The sequence below is a fragment of the Pteronotus mesoamericanus genome, unplaced genomic scaffold (assembly GCF_021234165.1).
Source record: "Pteronotus mesoamericanus isolate MK-2021 breed Mesoamerican mustached bat unplaced genomic scaffold, CSHL_Meso_final contig_25, whole genome shotgun sequence".
In the NCBI taxonomy this organism is placed as follows: Eukaryota; Metazoa; Chordata; class Mammalia; order Chiroptera; family Mormoopidae; genus Pteronotus; species Pteronotus mesoamericanus.
The window spans coordinates 33,219,093-33,235,803 of NW_026555105.1; the positions used below are offsets into that span (position 1 = coordinate 33,219,093).

The following is a 16,711-nucleotide window of genomic DNA, read 5'->3' on the forward strand; positions in this document are numbered from 1 at the left end:
GTCCATGGGACTGTTCTTGTGCCAGTACCAGATTTTTTGAGTATAGTGGCTTTGTAGTAGAGTTTGATGTCTGGTATCGTGATCCCTCCTACTTTGTTTTTCTTTCTCAAATAATTATATTCTTTAAAAAGATTTTATTTATTTTTTAGAGCAAAGGAAAAGGAGGGAGAAAGAGAGAGAGAGAGACATTGATGTACAAGAGAAACATTAATAGGTTGCCTCCTACACACATCCAGCTGGGGACCTGGCCCACAACCCAAGCTTGTGCCCTGACTGGTAATCGATCTGGTGACCTTTCAGTTTGCAGGATGATGCCCAATCCATTGAGCCACACCAGCCACAGCTATAATTGCATTCTTTAAAAGATACACTCACCCCCACATACACAGATGGTCTTTAAGAGTTTTTTTTTTTTAGGAAGAAGGTAGTATAATATCTTATTTGTACTTTGAGACAAACATCAAATAATGAGACTATTGTAACTGCCACAGTCACTTTTTATTTAGGCTAATTTTCACAAGAAAAGGATTTCTACATTGTATTCATTTTTTTGATTTTCATAATTTCAAAATGAATATTAACTCATAGAAATTTGATAATTTTAATTAAAAATTTCCAAATTGAGTTCATATGGGAAAAAACAAATGTTCATAAACTTTAAATAATTAAACTTTTGCTTAGAGTATTATAAATGCATTCTCCATACTTGCCATTTTGAAGTCAGATTTGGGTAACCGTTTCTCCCATTTTATGTTTAATGTTGTTCTTGTTTTATAAGCAGTGGAACTGTTGACTCATTTCAGTTGTTATTAGGGGTGGAGGAAAAAGTGCAATACAGAGTTGTTAACTCATAATGGCTCATTTTAGTTCCTCATTGAATCAATCTTTGAAACCACCAGTGTAGCATGACTTTTTCCTCAAGCTCCTCTAGTAACAGAAGGGGCATTTTATTTAGGAGAATATGAACACGAGTAGTGTTAGTAAACAGGCAAGGAGAAGAACATTTAAAATCTTATTTTAGAAGCAGTGGCATTGTGATCATAAACATTAAGTTTTCTTTATTTTCTTTCTCTTTTTCCTTTTCTGTTAAACTCTAGGGATAACTTAAGGCATGTCCAAAATTTCCTCTAGCAAGGGACTTATAGACAAATATATTTCATACATTTTTAATCACTAAGTATTTCCAAATACACTTTGAGTTTCTTTAATAGCCCTTAATTTTACAGGGAGAAAAAGGACCAGAGTTTGCTCTTTCCACACACTTGAGTAAAACAAACAAGCAAACAAACAAACAAAAAAACCTTCTTCCATGTCAATAAAGAAACTGGAGGTGCTGGACATGTAGGTTGGTTAGGGTGTCATTCCATTTGCCAAGGTTTTGGTTTCCATCTTTGTCAGAGCACATACAAGAAGCAACAACAACAACAACAAAAAACATAATGAAGTGGAGAACATAGGTTTCTCTCCCTCTCTCCCCTCCCTCCCTCCTTTCTCTTTCTGAAAAAATTAATAAAATTTTTAAAAAGGGATTGAACTAAACTTATGAATTATATCATTATTAGGAAGCATGTATTGAGGGTTCATTAGATATAGTACAAACTATTAAAATCAGACCTTATCTTTAGGGGATTTCTACGTAATTGGGATGTACCTCAATTTATTGGAGATAAGTAGGTAGAAATTAAATGATTATTAATTTTAGACACACAAAAGTCACTTAACTTTTGTAAAAAGAAGAAATAATATTAATCCACCAGACCAATAAATGTTAAGAATCAGTTATATTTTGTATAGTTTGCTTTTTGAATGTAATCTTGGAAATCTTAATAAAGGTTCGCTATTATTTGCCTACTTTTATGTCACTTTTATTAAAGAAAATTGCTTTGGAAGGAGGGAGGGGGCAAGGGAAAGTGGTGGGGGGTAGGCAGAGACAAATGTACTTGAAAAAATAAAAATGAAAATTGCTTTGATATTTTTGCTAATAAAATATTTAATTTTTAATTTTAAAAAAACAGAAATTTATAAAATAGACTTAAATTTGATGGGTTATTTAGAAAAAGCATTATCCATTAGTTATTAGTATTGCTTTGAATATATTTAAGCAACTTAGATTAAGATTCTATTACATGAGTGATAATGCACTTGAAATTGTGTTGAATGCTGCAGTTTTATAAAATAGTTCTATGTTGATGTTAATATGTGAGTATATACGCTTATCTAAAATGAGCATACATCTGACATAAATTGACTTGATGGTTCTCCAGACTGGACTTCTAGTTTCTACACCTATACCTACTCATCCACCCACATCTATTGAATAAGTGCCTGATTAAGCAGGTGGGCCTTCAGCTATGCTCTCAAAACAGTCAGCCTCCACCTTCATCAAGCAAAACATTGGGTGAAAGGAGGCTATATTGTGCTTCTGGATGTGATAATTTGAGTGAAAAGCTACTATTTATGATTGTTGTTGTTTGTTATTGAAAACACCTTTTCCTTTATGAATGAATATTTGAAAATTGGAGAATAACATGTGGAGTTTCAGGGATCTAGAAAACCCATACATAGGGAAGTAGTTCTCAGTCAAATATAAAAAATCAGCAGGAATGAGAAATGTCATACAGTTTTATAAATGCATGTAGCTAGGATTTTAGAAAACATTTGAATTAGCCAAAAAACAGATTGATCATGAAATTTCTCTATGTACTAAGGGGTGTGAGACCAAATAGAATTTGCAACATTTTTTCTAGTGCCGCTTCAACAAATTACCTATTAAATGGTCACAAAGTTTTATTTGGGGCAGGACATTAAGTCCTAGATATCATCTCTGTAAATACTATACACTTTCTTACTGTGAGTCAGAAGGGTTTGGAGACCTGAGGTGACAGGGTGGCAGGGAATTTAAGACCTCAAAAGTGACTTTTGTTTATAGTTAAATAATAGGATTTCTAGTCCATATGTGTGGCAAAAGCACCAAGAGTAAGCAGGAGTAGCAAATTAGATGGCCCTGTACTTGAAGATAATACAAAACAAGATTTGATGCTCTAGAATTTAATACTGAAAAAACCTTCAAAGGCATTTGCTCTCCAGGTATCTTTCATGACATTTATTCTCTTTAGTGTTCCAATAATTAACAAGCCATCATGTATTTAACCTCATTGAAATAATAATATGGGCATTTGCTTTTAAAATGATCCATTTTTATAGATGAAATCATTAACACTCTGATATTAGCTTCTCTTAATTGTGGAAATGCTTGGTCCTTTGTGACCAGCATACTAAATTCAAGTTACAGCCCCCCTACTCCTTTTTCCTAAGTGACTTCTTTAATATTTTGGTAGCTTAGGAGTCTCCACAAAGAGAGGAACCCTGGTTGCTACACACTTGCTTTATATAGCTACAAGATTTCTTTTTCTTTCTTTCTTTTTCTCTTTTTAAATGGCATCGGATGATGATTATGATATATAAGAACTTCTTGGAATAAAGCTCAGTGCCTGTATATTGACTTCTGTTTTCTCATTGGTACAATGACTAGATAAACATAGGCATAAGGTTGCTTAATATGTCAGCAGAAGCCAGCCATGGAATTTTCTGAAGACTTGACATCTTGAAAAAAATATCCAAATGGAATTTGGCTGAGAAGGGTGGGTAGAGTGATTGAACAAAAAAGAAAGAAAGAAGAAAAGAAAAACCGTAATGGACATGGACGAAAGTGTGGTGATTGCTGGGGGGAGGGGCATGATGGAGGTGGAGGAGGTATGGGGGGATAAATGGTGATGGACAGAGACTCTACTTGAGGTGGTGGACACACAATACAGTGAACAGATGATGTGTTGTGACATTGTGCACCTGAAACCTGCATAATTTTGTTAACCAGTGTCACCCAAATAAACTCAATAAAAAGGAAAAATGGAATTATCTTATACTTTTCTTATTGTTTGGCTTTTATAGATATGTGTGCTAGCATAATGGATAACTGGGTAAGAAATGCCACATCATTGCTTGACAAAGTAAAATTTACTTGTTTCCTTTAAATAAAATGTTAATTCTAAAGGTAACAAATCTATTATCATTTAAGAGTTCTTACTGCAAAGTGTCTTGAGATAGGTTTATTTGATAGTGTTTAATTTAATTAAAATTATTATACTTTCCTGTTACATTGTCCTTTGAAATCATTGAAATTGCCTAAATAACATTGTTCTTTGCTTGATAAAATGGAGACCCAGAAGATTAATTTAGATAAAAAATGGAAAATAAAAGGATCACAGTATGTACTTCATTTTATTAGAAGAAAGTACATTATAAAAAAGTTATTTGAAGAGAAAAAAGAGATAAAATAGTATAATATTTTAATTCTCATGCCATTATCAAGCAGTTATAAAGGCTTTCTTTATATGAAAGTATGTGTGTTTATAAGAGATATGATCATTATTAGCTTTTTATTAGACTATCTGGCATATTATGTCTTTATATATTATTTAATGTTTTTTTTTCTTTTAAACAGCAAATGCCAGTCTTCTTGGAGGAGGAGGTGGTAAGTCCTGAACATCACTTAAAATATATTTTTGTTTCTATACCAACTACAGATTTTAAGTTCTGTGATACTTTAAAGAAAATTAATTTAGTTCTAATCATCAATCACAAAATGATAATCTTCTAGAAAATAATTTATAACAGAAATATTTTAACTGGCTTCAAAATATGTGGAATACTGCTTTTATTCTTGCTACACTTTGTATTTCTACCTTTGGCATAAGCTCCAGCAGCTATAAGCTATTGCAATGAACACATATCGCAGATGACAGAGTCGCTCTGAATACATTTGGAGACTTGTTTTTTTTTTTATCATATTGACTATAAAAAATTATGACTCTGTAGCCTGAGGACTTAGTATATCAGCCATTTGCTGACGTGAAAAATGAAAAAGAAACTAGTATTGACACTTTGCTTTTTCTTTTAGCCTGTTTAAAGGAGAAAGAGATCAAAGTGAGATGAGGAAGAGAGAGATTTCTGGACTGAGAATTTATTTTTGATACTACAATCTTATACTACTTATTATTTTTATTTCTGGGTTGAAAGATGAAAGTTCCTAGCCCCAGTCTATATAATAGAGTAGGAGAGGGAAAAGTATGCAATAGAATAGGGTCTTTTTTATTTAGGACCCAGATAGACATAGGGTTTTTTTCTTTCTTACTCTTCCTCCTCGCCCTCTTGCTCTCTTTTTTCATGTAATGGTAGAAGTAAACAGGATTGTACTGAACTTTAGGCTTTAAAAAAACTCCCTGGCCTTCATCAGGAGGTCTCAGTGTAATTTTATTTAGCAATTAAAATTTTAAGAAGTGTTTCTGTATAAGAATCAATAGATTTTCAAAAACAGAATGTTAGAAATAAGAATAATAGAAAGCAGTTTAAACTAGAAAATGCTCTTCATATTATCACATGTCAGTGAATATTACATGGCAGAGTATTTTCTTCTTCCATAAGTTATTTCAGAAAATATAAATCTACAGGATTTCTCATTGTAATTTTTTTTGTATTTTTGGGAATAAGGGGGGAATTTTATTAGTTGGATTCCCAGTAAATTTTCATTTCTAGGTTTCTTATTATATGTTAAGTAAACATTATTAAAATAAATTTACATAGTGCTGATTTTCTTGCTAGACATTTTAGTATTTAAACAAATTTGACTAGATAAGATAAAGAAAAGTTAAAATGGAGTCTATATGAATAAATTCATCAAGTTAAACAACAGACGCATTAACTAGACAATTAATTTATTGTTTTTGGCTATATTAATAAAGTGGCTTGACTGATTGATTGTATTAGTTAAAATTACTTTAGTTGCCCATAGCAGAAAATCCAAAGTAATAGTGACTTATGGGAGATAGAAATAGATTTCTGTCTCATGTAAAAGTAGTGTGGATGTGCACTACAGTGGTTGTGCAGTAATTTCCTGCTGTTATTAAGCACTCAAGCTATTACTTTTCTGCTCTTCCTTCCTAGTGCATGAAAGTCGGGGTCCATGATGGTCAGTGGGGCTCTAGTCATCATAAATTTGGGGGTTGGAAGGACTAAAAGGCCAATAACAAAAAGGTGGACCCCAAAAGATGTCAGTTTTTTTTTAAAGCAGGTTTCCCTGAAGTCTCACATTATCCATAAACTTGATCAAATGTTCATTCATGGATACATGCAGTTTTGTTCCAGAAATCAATGTGTTTATTTAGAAAAAAAGTAGTGTTTTGTTTTCCAAGGAGGTAGGGCAGAGTGGAAGGCAGGCTATTGTTGAGGAAAACTTGTCAAGCTGACTTGTTTCAATATATATGTGCATAGTTGGTGTTTATAGAATTAACTATAGTGACTTGGCTTTTATTTCCTTATGCTTCCTCTAACCTGAATGAAAAAAAATATTATGAATTTTTAGCAATGGCAAGACATTCAGGAACAGACAAACTTATTTCCTGTTGATGTATATACTTTGCTGTCCTCTAGGACATATAAGTGATTAATTTTGTTAAGTGCAGTTATTGCGATAATTTCTAATTTATGAATTCTAAAATTATCAACTTAACATCATCATAAAGGTAAATTATGAGTATTTAAGGTGGCTGTAATTTTGTCCATTAAAGTAGGTCGTTGACAGGTTTAAATTCATTTATGCATGTCTAGAGATATCAAGATTGCTCTAAAGTACATATCTGATTTTTGGAAGGCTATACTTAAAAATTAAATTTTAGGAATAATTTTAGCTCTCTTTGAACTAATTTTTGGGCTTCTGATTCTATGACAAATATTTTTAATCCTGTCAGTGATATTTGTGAAGTAAAACCTAATACTCATCCAATAAAAAGCATTTAACTAGATGTAGTACTGTTGGATTTAATCAAGGAGTCTTTTTATTGACTTAAATTTATATCCCTTCAAAAGTCTCTAAAGGAACTAATTATTTGATTGACTAGGCAGTTTGATGAAGAAAATGTGATACCACATAAAAATGGCACCTTAAGTACATTTTCCCCCCTAGGTCATTAGTAGGCCTTTCTTCAAATTCTGTATAAATAGTACCTAAATAGAACTTTAGACAAAATTGGTGCATATAAGAATGTATTATCCATAAAATCTTAGCATCTTGTTGTTCTTTACTGAGTGTCTGTAACCAAGACAGAGGTCTCCTAAAAGGAGCTTTTAAAAAGTGGTTACCATTAATTCTCTTAGGTCTGATTTTAAAGTGAGATAATCGCTACAGTGGTTTGAATTTTCATCTTTGAGCCAGAGGTCACTCTTTCTAGAAACTTAATGTCACTGACTATAGTTCATTGTAATGAACATAGGTGATGGGGGTCACAACCACCTAGTCGTTTCAATTGAAATGCTTGGTTAAATGGATCATCGATGTTTTCATTTTCTGGATTTGTTAAATTCAGATACATATACAAATATCTTAAGTATGTGGCTGGTCTATAGTGACTGGATTCTACCTTTCAGGAAGGCTTTACATTGCTTATGTAATGATATAATGTCGAAAACCTTAGAATTTCTGTTAATCTTCTATAAACTTTCCATCACTGGTACCAGTAGTATCCTATATAATAGATGAATAGCACATTGATTTATAAAACAAGTCAATTTTAATTTCTAACTTAGTCCTTGTATTATTCATTTATTATGCTGTGGTAACAAACCTAAATATCTTAGTGGCCTAATAAGATGAGGTTTATTTCTTGCTCACACCATCGTCTTAGTAGGATGGGTGGTTCCTACTCAGGTTCTCACACAAGTGGTGGCACAGAGACCCAGGCTGTTTCTGTATCTTGAGCTACATACACTATGCTCAGGGTGTCACAGGAAGAGAGAGCTGGAGGATTTTGTGGGATATATTTATAAACCAATTTGGGAATGGCTTACATCACTTATGCCTAGGTTTTATGGGTCAGAATTCGGCATATGATCCTTAGTGTAAGTACAAGGAAGATTGGGAAGAATGGAAGCTTCCAGAGTTCCCAGGAGAGAAATGGTAGTATATACATAGCACTATCCCTGACACAGTGCCCAAATGAGATCAGTTTTATTTATTTATTGTTACTCCTTTATTGTTGCTATTACTCTAGAAGTCAAAGTTTGAATGAAAAGACAGGATTGCTAACTCCCACTCTAGGGTTCTTTGTTATTGCTTTGTGATTTTTAATATATTTTTGCTCTTCAGATTTGCTTTTTCTATGTACAGGTAAGTAACTTTGTTTATACCAGGAAAAATGAGAGAGGATAGGAAAACATGCAGCTGAGATACAGATGATGCTTTCCTTGGCCTGTTTTCACAAATCTCAAGCCCAATTGATAATTTGAAAGTACAAATTGTACAGTGACACTGTTCTATGGTACATTTGGATGTGCTGCTTGCATTCATATACCTTTGTTGTGTATCTGAATTTCCATCTTAGAACACATTACATTTTAAATGCATATTCACTCATCTGTATGAGAATGTTTTACATCAACAAAGTTATGTGATGTACTTTTAGAATATATAATACAAGCTAATCTATACAGTCAGCTTTAAATTGTCAAAATGCAGAATTAGAGAGAAAACAATAATAATTGAAAAGGTAATTCCTCAATTCCCTCCAGGTCATTACATAGCAGAACAGAATAAAATTTATAACCTCTTACTTTGGATAATGTCCTTTCCCTTTCATTGTCACAATAATTAACAGAAGGCCAGAATCTGATGATAGAGGCCAAACAGAACATTGTTTATAGGATTTGCTTCCTGTTACAGTCTGTCAAGTCTCCTGAGTGCTAAAGCCTGAGGCATAATGTTAGACATTTAAAGTGACATTTCCTGACAAAGTGGCAATTTCAGGTTGGCTTTTTATGTGCACAATTATACAGGACTGCTGTTTTAATCATGCACATATACATACAATATATTTGTATCAATACTGTAATTCTGTACCTTATTTTTGAGGTGATTCTGTGACAGGTTAATATCAAAAATTCTAAGTGTAAGCAAATACCACTAAATGAACACCCAGTCCCTGATGGAATGCATGGCTTTCCCCACCTCTGAAAGCTTCTTGCTGGCCCTGTGCTTCTTAGTGTGGGCCCACAAATTGACAAGGTTCAGTGGCCTAGGGTGAGTTACCACTACTCTGGACTCCCTCGTTTCTTGTTTGGACTGTTCTGCTTGAGAGAGAATTCCTAAAGCTTTTTTTGTTGTTAATGTCAATGTTTATGTTAAAACAGTTTGGATGGGGTGCCAAAATGCATGCTTCAAAAGCAGTGAAATCATAAAAATATTTGGTGTTATACAAGAGGTGCCATCAGTATTATCTCTGTTCACTTATTCCACAAGTATTAATTTAGCCTCTATTGTGTATGTAATGATTTGGCAGTAAACACAGCCCTTTCCATGTGACCAATCATGGCCTCTGTTTGGCTGAATTATCTGAGCACTTATAATTTCCCACGTACTTTTAAGTGTCCAAGGATTTTTTTTTTCCATGGGTCTTTTAAATTAAAACAGTACCTTAACATCAACACAATGGGCATCAAGCATCAGATTACTTCTTTAAAAAGCAGAACAGATATCCTGAAAAGTACTCCTTTCATACAAAAAACAGAGTTGCTACCAAGAATTCCTAACATGAAAAACAACACGTTTAAGGGATATCTTGAGTGCGTGTAAGTGGGAATGTTTTCATGTTATTTCTTAAACACTCTCAAGCAGAGTGGACTGCCCTTTCACCCTCACTTCGACACATAGAACAGTTTCTCCTGGCACGTATCAATCACTCCACTGTTCAAAATCCCGACAGTGATTCTGTGTTTCACTCTTGATAAACCTTGAGGTCTCAGGAGGCCTTGGACTTGCCAGGAGGAAATCTAGGATAATGGTTAGCAGTGAGGGACCATAGCCAGTTAAAGGACACAGTCAAGCATGCCTGGCCAGCTAACCTATCCTCAGCAGGTGGAGGGGTCCTAGCCATGGGCCTCGGGAGTCGCAACAGTTTCTCAGTCCCAAGAGTGAGAAACATGGCAAGAAAAACTCAGGAGCTCTACTCTGGTTGGTCAGGCTTAGTATTAGGAACAGAGCTGCAGGAAGGGATGTGATGCTATAATAAGGTTTAAATCTTGACTGCCTCAGGTGGGATTGATCCTGGGCCCTGTAGGTGGTTAGGCCTCCTGAAGGAGACTAGGAGACCCAGATATGAGGATGGAGAGGGGAAGGAGGATGCACGACCAGGAGCCAGGTCTAACGACATTCAGTTACATTCTAAACTAACCAACATTTATTCTCTCTCCTTCCTCTCTTCCCTCTCTTTTTTCTTTTCCTTTTAAACTTTTCTCATTTTTCTCTTTCTCAGTCAACATCATATATTGATTGCCTCTTGTACTGACTTTGAAGTAGTAAAGGTTCTTACAACTAGATGCAGTTAGAGGTATAAATACTTATTTATACATCATTTAAAAACTAGAAAATTTTTTAATATTGGAAAATTGAAGCAGAGAAGATGAAGTCAACACCTTGGAGTGGTCAGGAAAGTCTTCCCAAACGAGATGATGATGGAGCAATCTTAGAGGATGTGAGCATTTTCTAGGAGTGGAAGGAAATGGCCTATTTAAATAGTTGTATTTCCTATTGTTTCATATACACATTTTACAGATTTCTTACTCTGCTTCAGTCATTTCCCTCACTCTTCTGCAGTCATATTATGAAGACCTTGGTTAAACAGTGTCCTCTGACCATCCAGCATGCCACTTAAAACAGAGTGAACAGTGTTAGAATGGAAGAAAGCAACTCTGGTGCTAGTGGTGTTGACAGCACAGCTCCATCAGAACAATCCAGACAAAGCCTCGTGGTCGTCACCAACACAAGCTCCTCCCTGTCTTACCTTCTCTCGTGATTACCTCACCTGCATCACAATCTAGGTACCAACTCTACAGCTGCCCATGCCAGTTGGATTTCTAGTATATGTTTTTTCCTCATTCCACATGAGCTTGTCCAGTTCTAGTCTAAAAAGTGTGACCGGATGCTGGTTGCCCTAATCTTGTCTGCCATTAGTCATTAAGTCTTCCAGATAGATCCTGGTGGAGGAAGGACAGAGGTGTGTGTGAAATCCAGGCAATGTCTGTGCTTGAATTTTCCTATTGTTATGGCCATTCCAAGGACATGTCTTATTTTTTTCAGCTCTGATTGCAGTCACTGTGATTTTTCTATTCTAAAGCTAAATTTTAAAGTTATTCATCATATTGACTGCATACCTATTCCCCCTTCTAAGTGAAACTGCCCCATCTGAAAATCCTGTCAAAGGGGCAGCCCTGTGCAGATTAAATGCCCTTCTCATTCTGGCCATTCCTGATTGAACCTGAAAGGATGTATTTGTCAATTAGGGCATAAACTTCTTGAGAACAGAGACTTTATTATTCATCTGTAGTGCCTTGGCAGCTTCTACCACATATAGTACCTATTTAATTTTAATTTTGACTTATCACTGTCTCTCATCCTGGGTTCTTACCAGATATTTCAGTTTGACCAGTTTGCTATAGAAAGGTCATTTTATCTTTAGATAAAATAATCTCTTAATGAAAAAAATAAAATTTTTAAAAATGCTGAGGGTCACATACAGATGTATGCAGTAATTATTTTAAGAATTGTATTACCTTTTATTTCTATAAAAGTTTATATAACCAGGATCTCATAGTTTTCTTTGAAGTAATGAGTATATTTTTTTGAATCTTAGGAGATGGAGAGAACAATATTTATTTATATAGATGGGAAAGTGAAATGCAGAAGATTGCATTCTATGAATTGAAGAGGGATGTGCTATTGTCTCATTTGTTTCGTCATATTGCGGGTATTTAACTACTTATATCTTTCAATTGGAATTATTGTCATTATTGATTTTCTTGTTTAAAGCTATTGACAGACTTTCCTGACTGGTGTGGCTCAGTGGGTTGGGCATCATCTTGCAAACTGAAAGGTCACTGGTTCAATTCCCAGTCAGGACACATACCTGGGTTGCACTCCAGGTCCCTTGGTTGGGGGCATGTGTAAGGCAACTGATTGTGGTTTCTCTGGCACATCGATGTCTCTCTTTCCCTCTTTCTCCCTCCCTTCTCCTCTCTCTAAAAATAGAGTAAAATCTTAAAAAATTACAACTATTGACAAACTTTAAAGTGATAATGTGCTACTTAATGAGATTTGACATTTATTAAGAATAGGAGCAGGGATATGCTTTAGGAATGTTTTTAAGTAGGTGGACTACATCGTTGAACTCTTTGCCTCATGCATGAAAAGCAATGAACAATGAAAATTGTGGACAGTACTATTTATACGTTACTTAATTGAGGTTTTTTATTGAAAACAATTGGTTGATTTTGTAATATACTTTGAATTTCAAATATTAATACATAGAAATGGTAGGTTACTTAGAAGTGTGGGCATTGCCACCTATAACCTGTCTTTTATGTTTCATTAAAATAAATAATCACATTTTAGGTTCACAGTTTTCTGCACTATTAAAGGTAATTGGTTCTTTTCTTTGATATATGCTTCATTTCATTAGCTTGTGGGTCTTCCATAAAACCTCTGTGTGATCATTGTGCTCAAACTTTAGAAGACAAAAAAGTGAAACCATTTACTCTTAAGTTTTCATAGCTGAAGTTCACTTTAAAATTTTAGTTCACTTAAGTTAAACAGATACATGTCATTTTTGTTAAATCTTTTATTGAGTTATGTGAAGAAATATTCTATGTTCATTGCAATATGTGTTTTACCTATTAAAATATAAATCATGTATTAAAAATTATAAATTACATAGTGATATCTTTGCAAACCAGATAACATGGGAAATAATTTTCCACACAAGTATTATTGGGGGAATAGAGGAAGAGTCTAGATTCTAAAAATATGGTAGACTGAGGAAATCAGGAAACTTTCCTGTAACAAACTGACACATAATGGATAAAACATAATAAAAATTAATTTAAGCATTTCAGTCAGATTGCAGAAAAATGTGGAAGGGGTTCTTGAGTGCCATAAATAAGGGATAACTGAAAAATAAAATGAACCAAAATGATAATATAAGCTATATACTTTTATGTGCCTTTGTAGTAATACAAGCAATGATGGAGAATTGGATATGAACAGCTATGTGACTAACTATAATTTGAGAAAAGAGAGAGGACTGCATAATGTAGGAAGTTAAAGCTTAGATCCTCACTTAAACTAAGATCTTAAAATTGTTATACTTTCAGTGGAATGATGGACTTGAAAAAATCTTCATTGGCTCAAGAAAACTACAAGAAAGAATATCTTAACTTTCTTTAGTATCCCAAGCCTACAGCTTCTTTGTGTTTGAGAATCCCAAATACAAGTAATAAACATACAAACTAAATATACCTAAATATATACTACCTGTGTGTCTGAGAATCCCAAATACAAGTAATAAACATACAAACTAGTCCTACTTCTACTATGAGAGGCAAATTCAAATTATCATGGAAGTAAGTGGTCAAAACCCAGGCCACAAGGTATTCTTCCTTCCTTCCCTCCTTCCTTCCTTCCTTCCTTCCTTCCTTCCTTCCTTCCTTCCTTCCTTCTTTCTTTCTTTTCCTTCCTTCCTTCCTTCCTTCCTTCCTTCCTTCCTTCCTTCCTTCCTTCCTTCCTTCCTTCCTTCCTTCCTTCCTTCCTTCCTTTCTCTCTCTCTCTCATATACACACACACAGACACACACACAGACACACACACACACCCCTTTCAAAATGATTTCATTGTCAGAAATTATAAAACACATGAAGAACTTTACTGTGGAGAAGACTAATAAACATTACCTGAGTCAGGTAATTTAAGTCACAAAAAATAGTGATAAATCATGGCTTTTTAACTATATACTCATTTAAGTTCATTTGTTTCTATTTCATAATTTTGGGGCATATATTTTCAACTGTAGTTTTATAATTAGTAAATGTTATTTCACATTACTTTTATATTTTTGTTTTATAGTTAACTTTTTGCAAAAAAAAAATGTAAAGTTTTAGCCATTCTGTTGAGAAATGTTTAGACAGGTAAATCATGCTGAGCATAGGACTAAATAATTGCAAAATAGTTTAAACACTATAAAACAATGAGAGTCCTCTTTCAGAAGTGGAAACTTCCTTGTTCAAAATTCTGGACTTATAACTCTCGCACTTTGTTTGGCTAGCTAAATGGGACCAAAATGCTTAGAAGCACAGATTCATATCTAAAAACAATTAATTTAGAGATAGGAAGTACTTTACACTGCTATCATAATATGTCTATATATCTACCTAATTACATAGTAGCTGTTGTATAATGTTTGTGCAGCTTACCTACTTGTGTTAAAGGTAAAGATTTTTTTAAAACAATGCCAAGAAAAATTTGAGCTCCTGTTTTAAATATCTATCATTTGTCCCCAAAGAGATTCCAAATATGACTTGTAAGTGCATAGAAGGTTGTCTGGGACTATATCTCTTCAGTCTACCGGAGAGAATATTTTCCTTTACTATATCTGTTGTGACTCCACAGTGAAGAAGGTGGGGCAATCTCTTTGAAAGCCATTTTTATAATATTTTTGATTTTGGCACTTACGAGTTAAGAACTCTTTCTATTACATTCCATTCTTCAGAGATGCCTTCATTTACCTGAAGTCTGGAGACATACAGTGGGGTAAATGGATCTTGCCAGTTCTGAATGGCAACAGACACAAGGAGATCGCAGACATTGCTGATCCTGTGTCCACACAGAAACTTTGTTTGATTTACACAATCACTTATTGCTGCAGCTCTGTCTTTGGCCAAAGTCATTAATTGATTTTTTATGAGTTAGGGCAAATTCGTTATTTTATGTCCTAGTTTTCTCCTCTGAAAAAAATAGTTATAATGATACATAACTACTTTACAGAGGTGGCACAACTGATTGCTCTTTGTAAAGTGCTTTTCAAACACAAAGTGTTAGATAAATAATTATTACTGTAGTTGTCATTATTATCATTATAGTTTAAAACTGAAAGATGAAAGGTGCTGGATAATTGTAAGATATGGTGATGTTATATCCAAATAAAGAGGAATAACCTGAATTGTTGGATAACAGTAATGCAGATGTCTGTATGTAGTAGAGGAGAATTTCTTTTGTGAGAAGATAATATAGATAATTGTGCTTCAATTAACCCCAAATAAACCTAAGAATTTTACATACAAATATAGTCAGAAGTTTATTCTGGAAGTTCTTTTTATTCTGTGTAGTGATAGTTGTAAGGAACCCTTTTTTTTTCAAGCATTTAAATGCCAGAGTCAGAAATTATTATATCCTAGAAAGTGAGATATTCCAGCTTCATGCAACATTAACAGGCCAGGGGAAGGTTAGCAAAACACATCCTTTAGCTGGGACACAGGAAAAGGAACAAGAAACAGCAGCGTTTCCTTCTTCAGACAATTACTTGCCATTGAGAGGAAGCAAGGGATCCCACTGAGCAGAATTAATGGCCCATATAATGTGTATGTCCAGCAGGCAGCCAGGTTTGGAAGTGGAATGAGGAAGGAGGAACCCAGCAGAAGCTTATTGGGCATACAAGGGGTGGAAGATGGGGAGTGTGCTATAACTTAGAGGGCGGCAGAGAAGATGTGGTATTCTTACTGGAGCCCTTTGTCCTGTATATGAATGGGAGCATTGGAAACTCTGGCACAATCTGGAATTCAGGGCTCAGCATTAATGTTCGTATCCAGACTCCAGGTCTGAAAATGCGATGTAAGTCAAGCTCCAGCTCAGAGAAGGTTAAAGCTGTTTACGTATCTCCAAAACAGGCTCTGGCAGCAGGGCTGAGCAGAACTTATGTGCAGGGTGTGTCAACAGACTCAACTACCAGAAACTGGGAGGAAGAACCAGGTAGAATGAGAAATGCACAGTTAGAACATTCTCTAGGAGATACTAAGTAAGAGATGATGTGTCAGGAGCTTGTAGCTAAAACACTTCCTCTGCTTCTGCTACAGGGTTATTTTCTGACAAACAAACAAAACCTAGTTCTCAGAAACATAATAGCTGCAAGGCACACAAAGCCCTGTGCTAAGCTAAATATCCCTCAATATCTGCAACTTCCTGCAGATTGAACATACCCAAGGCCTCAAACTCACAAATGTGGTATATATGATGTCAATGCCTGTAGGGTCAGCTTTTCAGGACATAGACACAAAGACATTTATAAAGTTCCAGGTTTCAATTCCACTATAACTGGAAAAAGCATAATTCACTGGTTGAAGTTCTGTTAAACTAGGAATGATTCCATATCTCTGTTACTCCAACACCTGCTCTGTTCATTATAAAAACTCCTGCTCATACTTTAGATCTCCATTCAGTAGTCCTCCAGCAGGCACTCTGCATATGCTAGACACCTGAGGACTACTGCCCTCCCTGCTGTGTCTGCATCAAAGTTTTTTCTTTTCATATTATTTTCTTAGGTAACTGTCTCTGTTCCCTTTTAATTTATAGATTCTACACTGGCACAGACTTTGTCTGTCTTATTCATTTTCTGTATCCTCAGAACCCTGCAGAGGGTCTGACATATAGTGGGCACCTACCAACCAGCTGTTACAGATAAATAAAGGAATGATAATAAAAACTAACATTTATGGGGTGCTGGCTCTCTGCCAGGCTCTGTACTCTGTACACATATTATCTCCTTAAATTTTATCAATAGTCTTG

The 16,711-nt window shown here is 34.7% G+C and overlaps 1 protein-coding gene across 1 annotated transcript in view; it reads left to right on the top strand.

Annotated features, from left to right (window-relative positions):
• Positions 1 to 16,711, top strand: part of MACROD2 (mono-ADP ribosylhydrolase 2) — a 2,155,137-nt gene that overhangs the window by 561,978 nt on the left and 1,576,448 nt on the right. Inside the window, exon 4 of the mRNA XM_054574077.1 lies at positions 4,502 to 4,531. Within this exon, the coding sequence (XP_054430052.1) occupies positions 4,502 to 4,531 (30 nt within the window). The remainder of the gene's footprint in view (positions 1 to 4,501; positions 4,532 to 16,711) is intronic.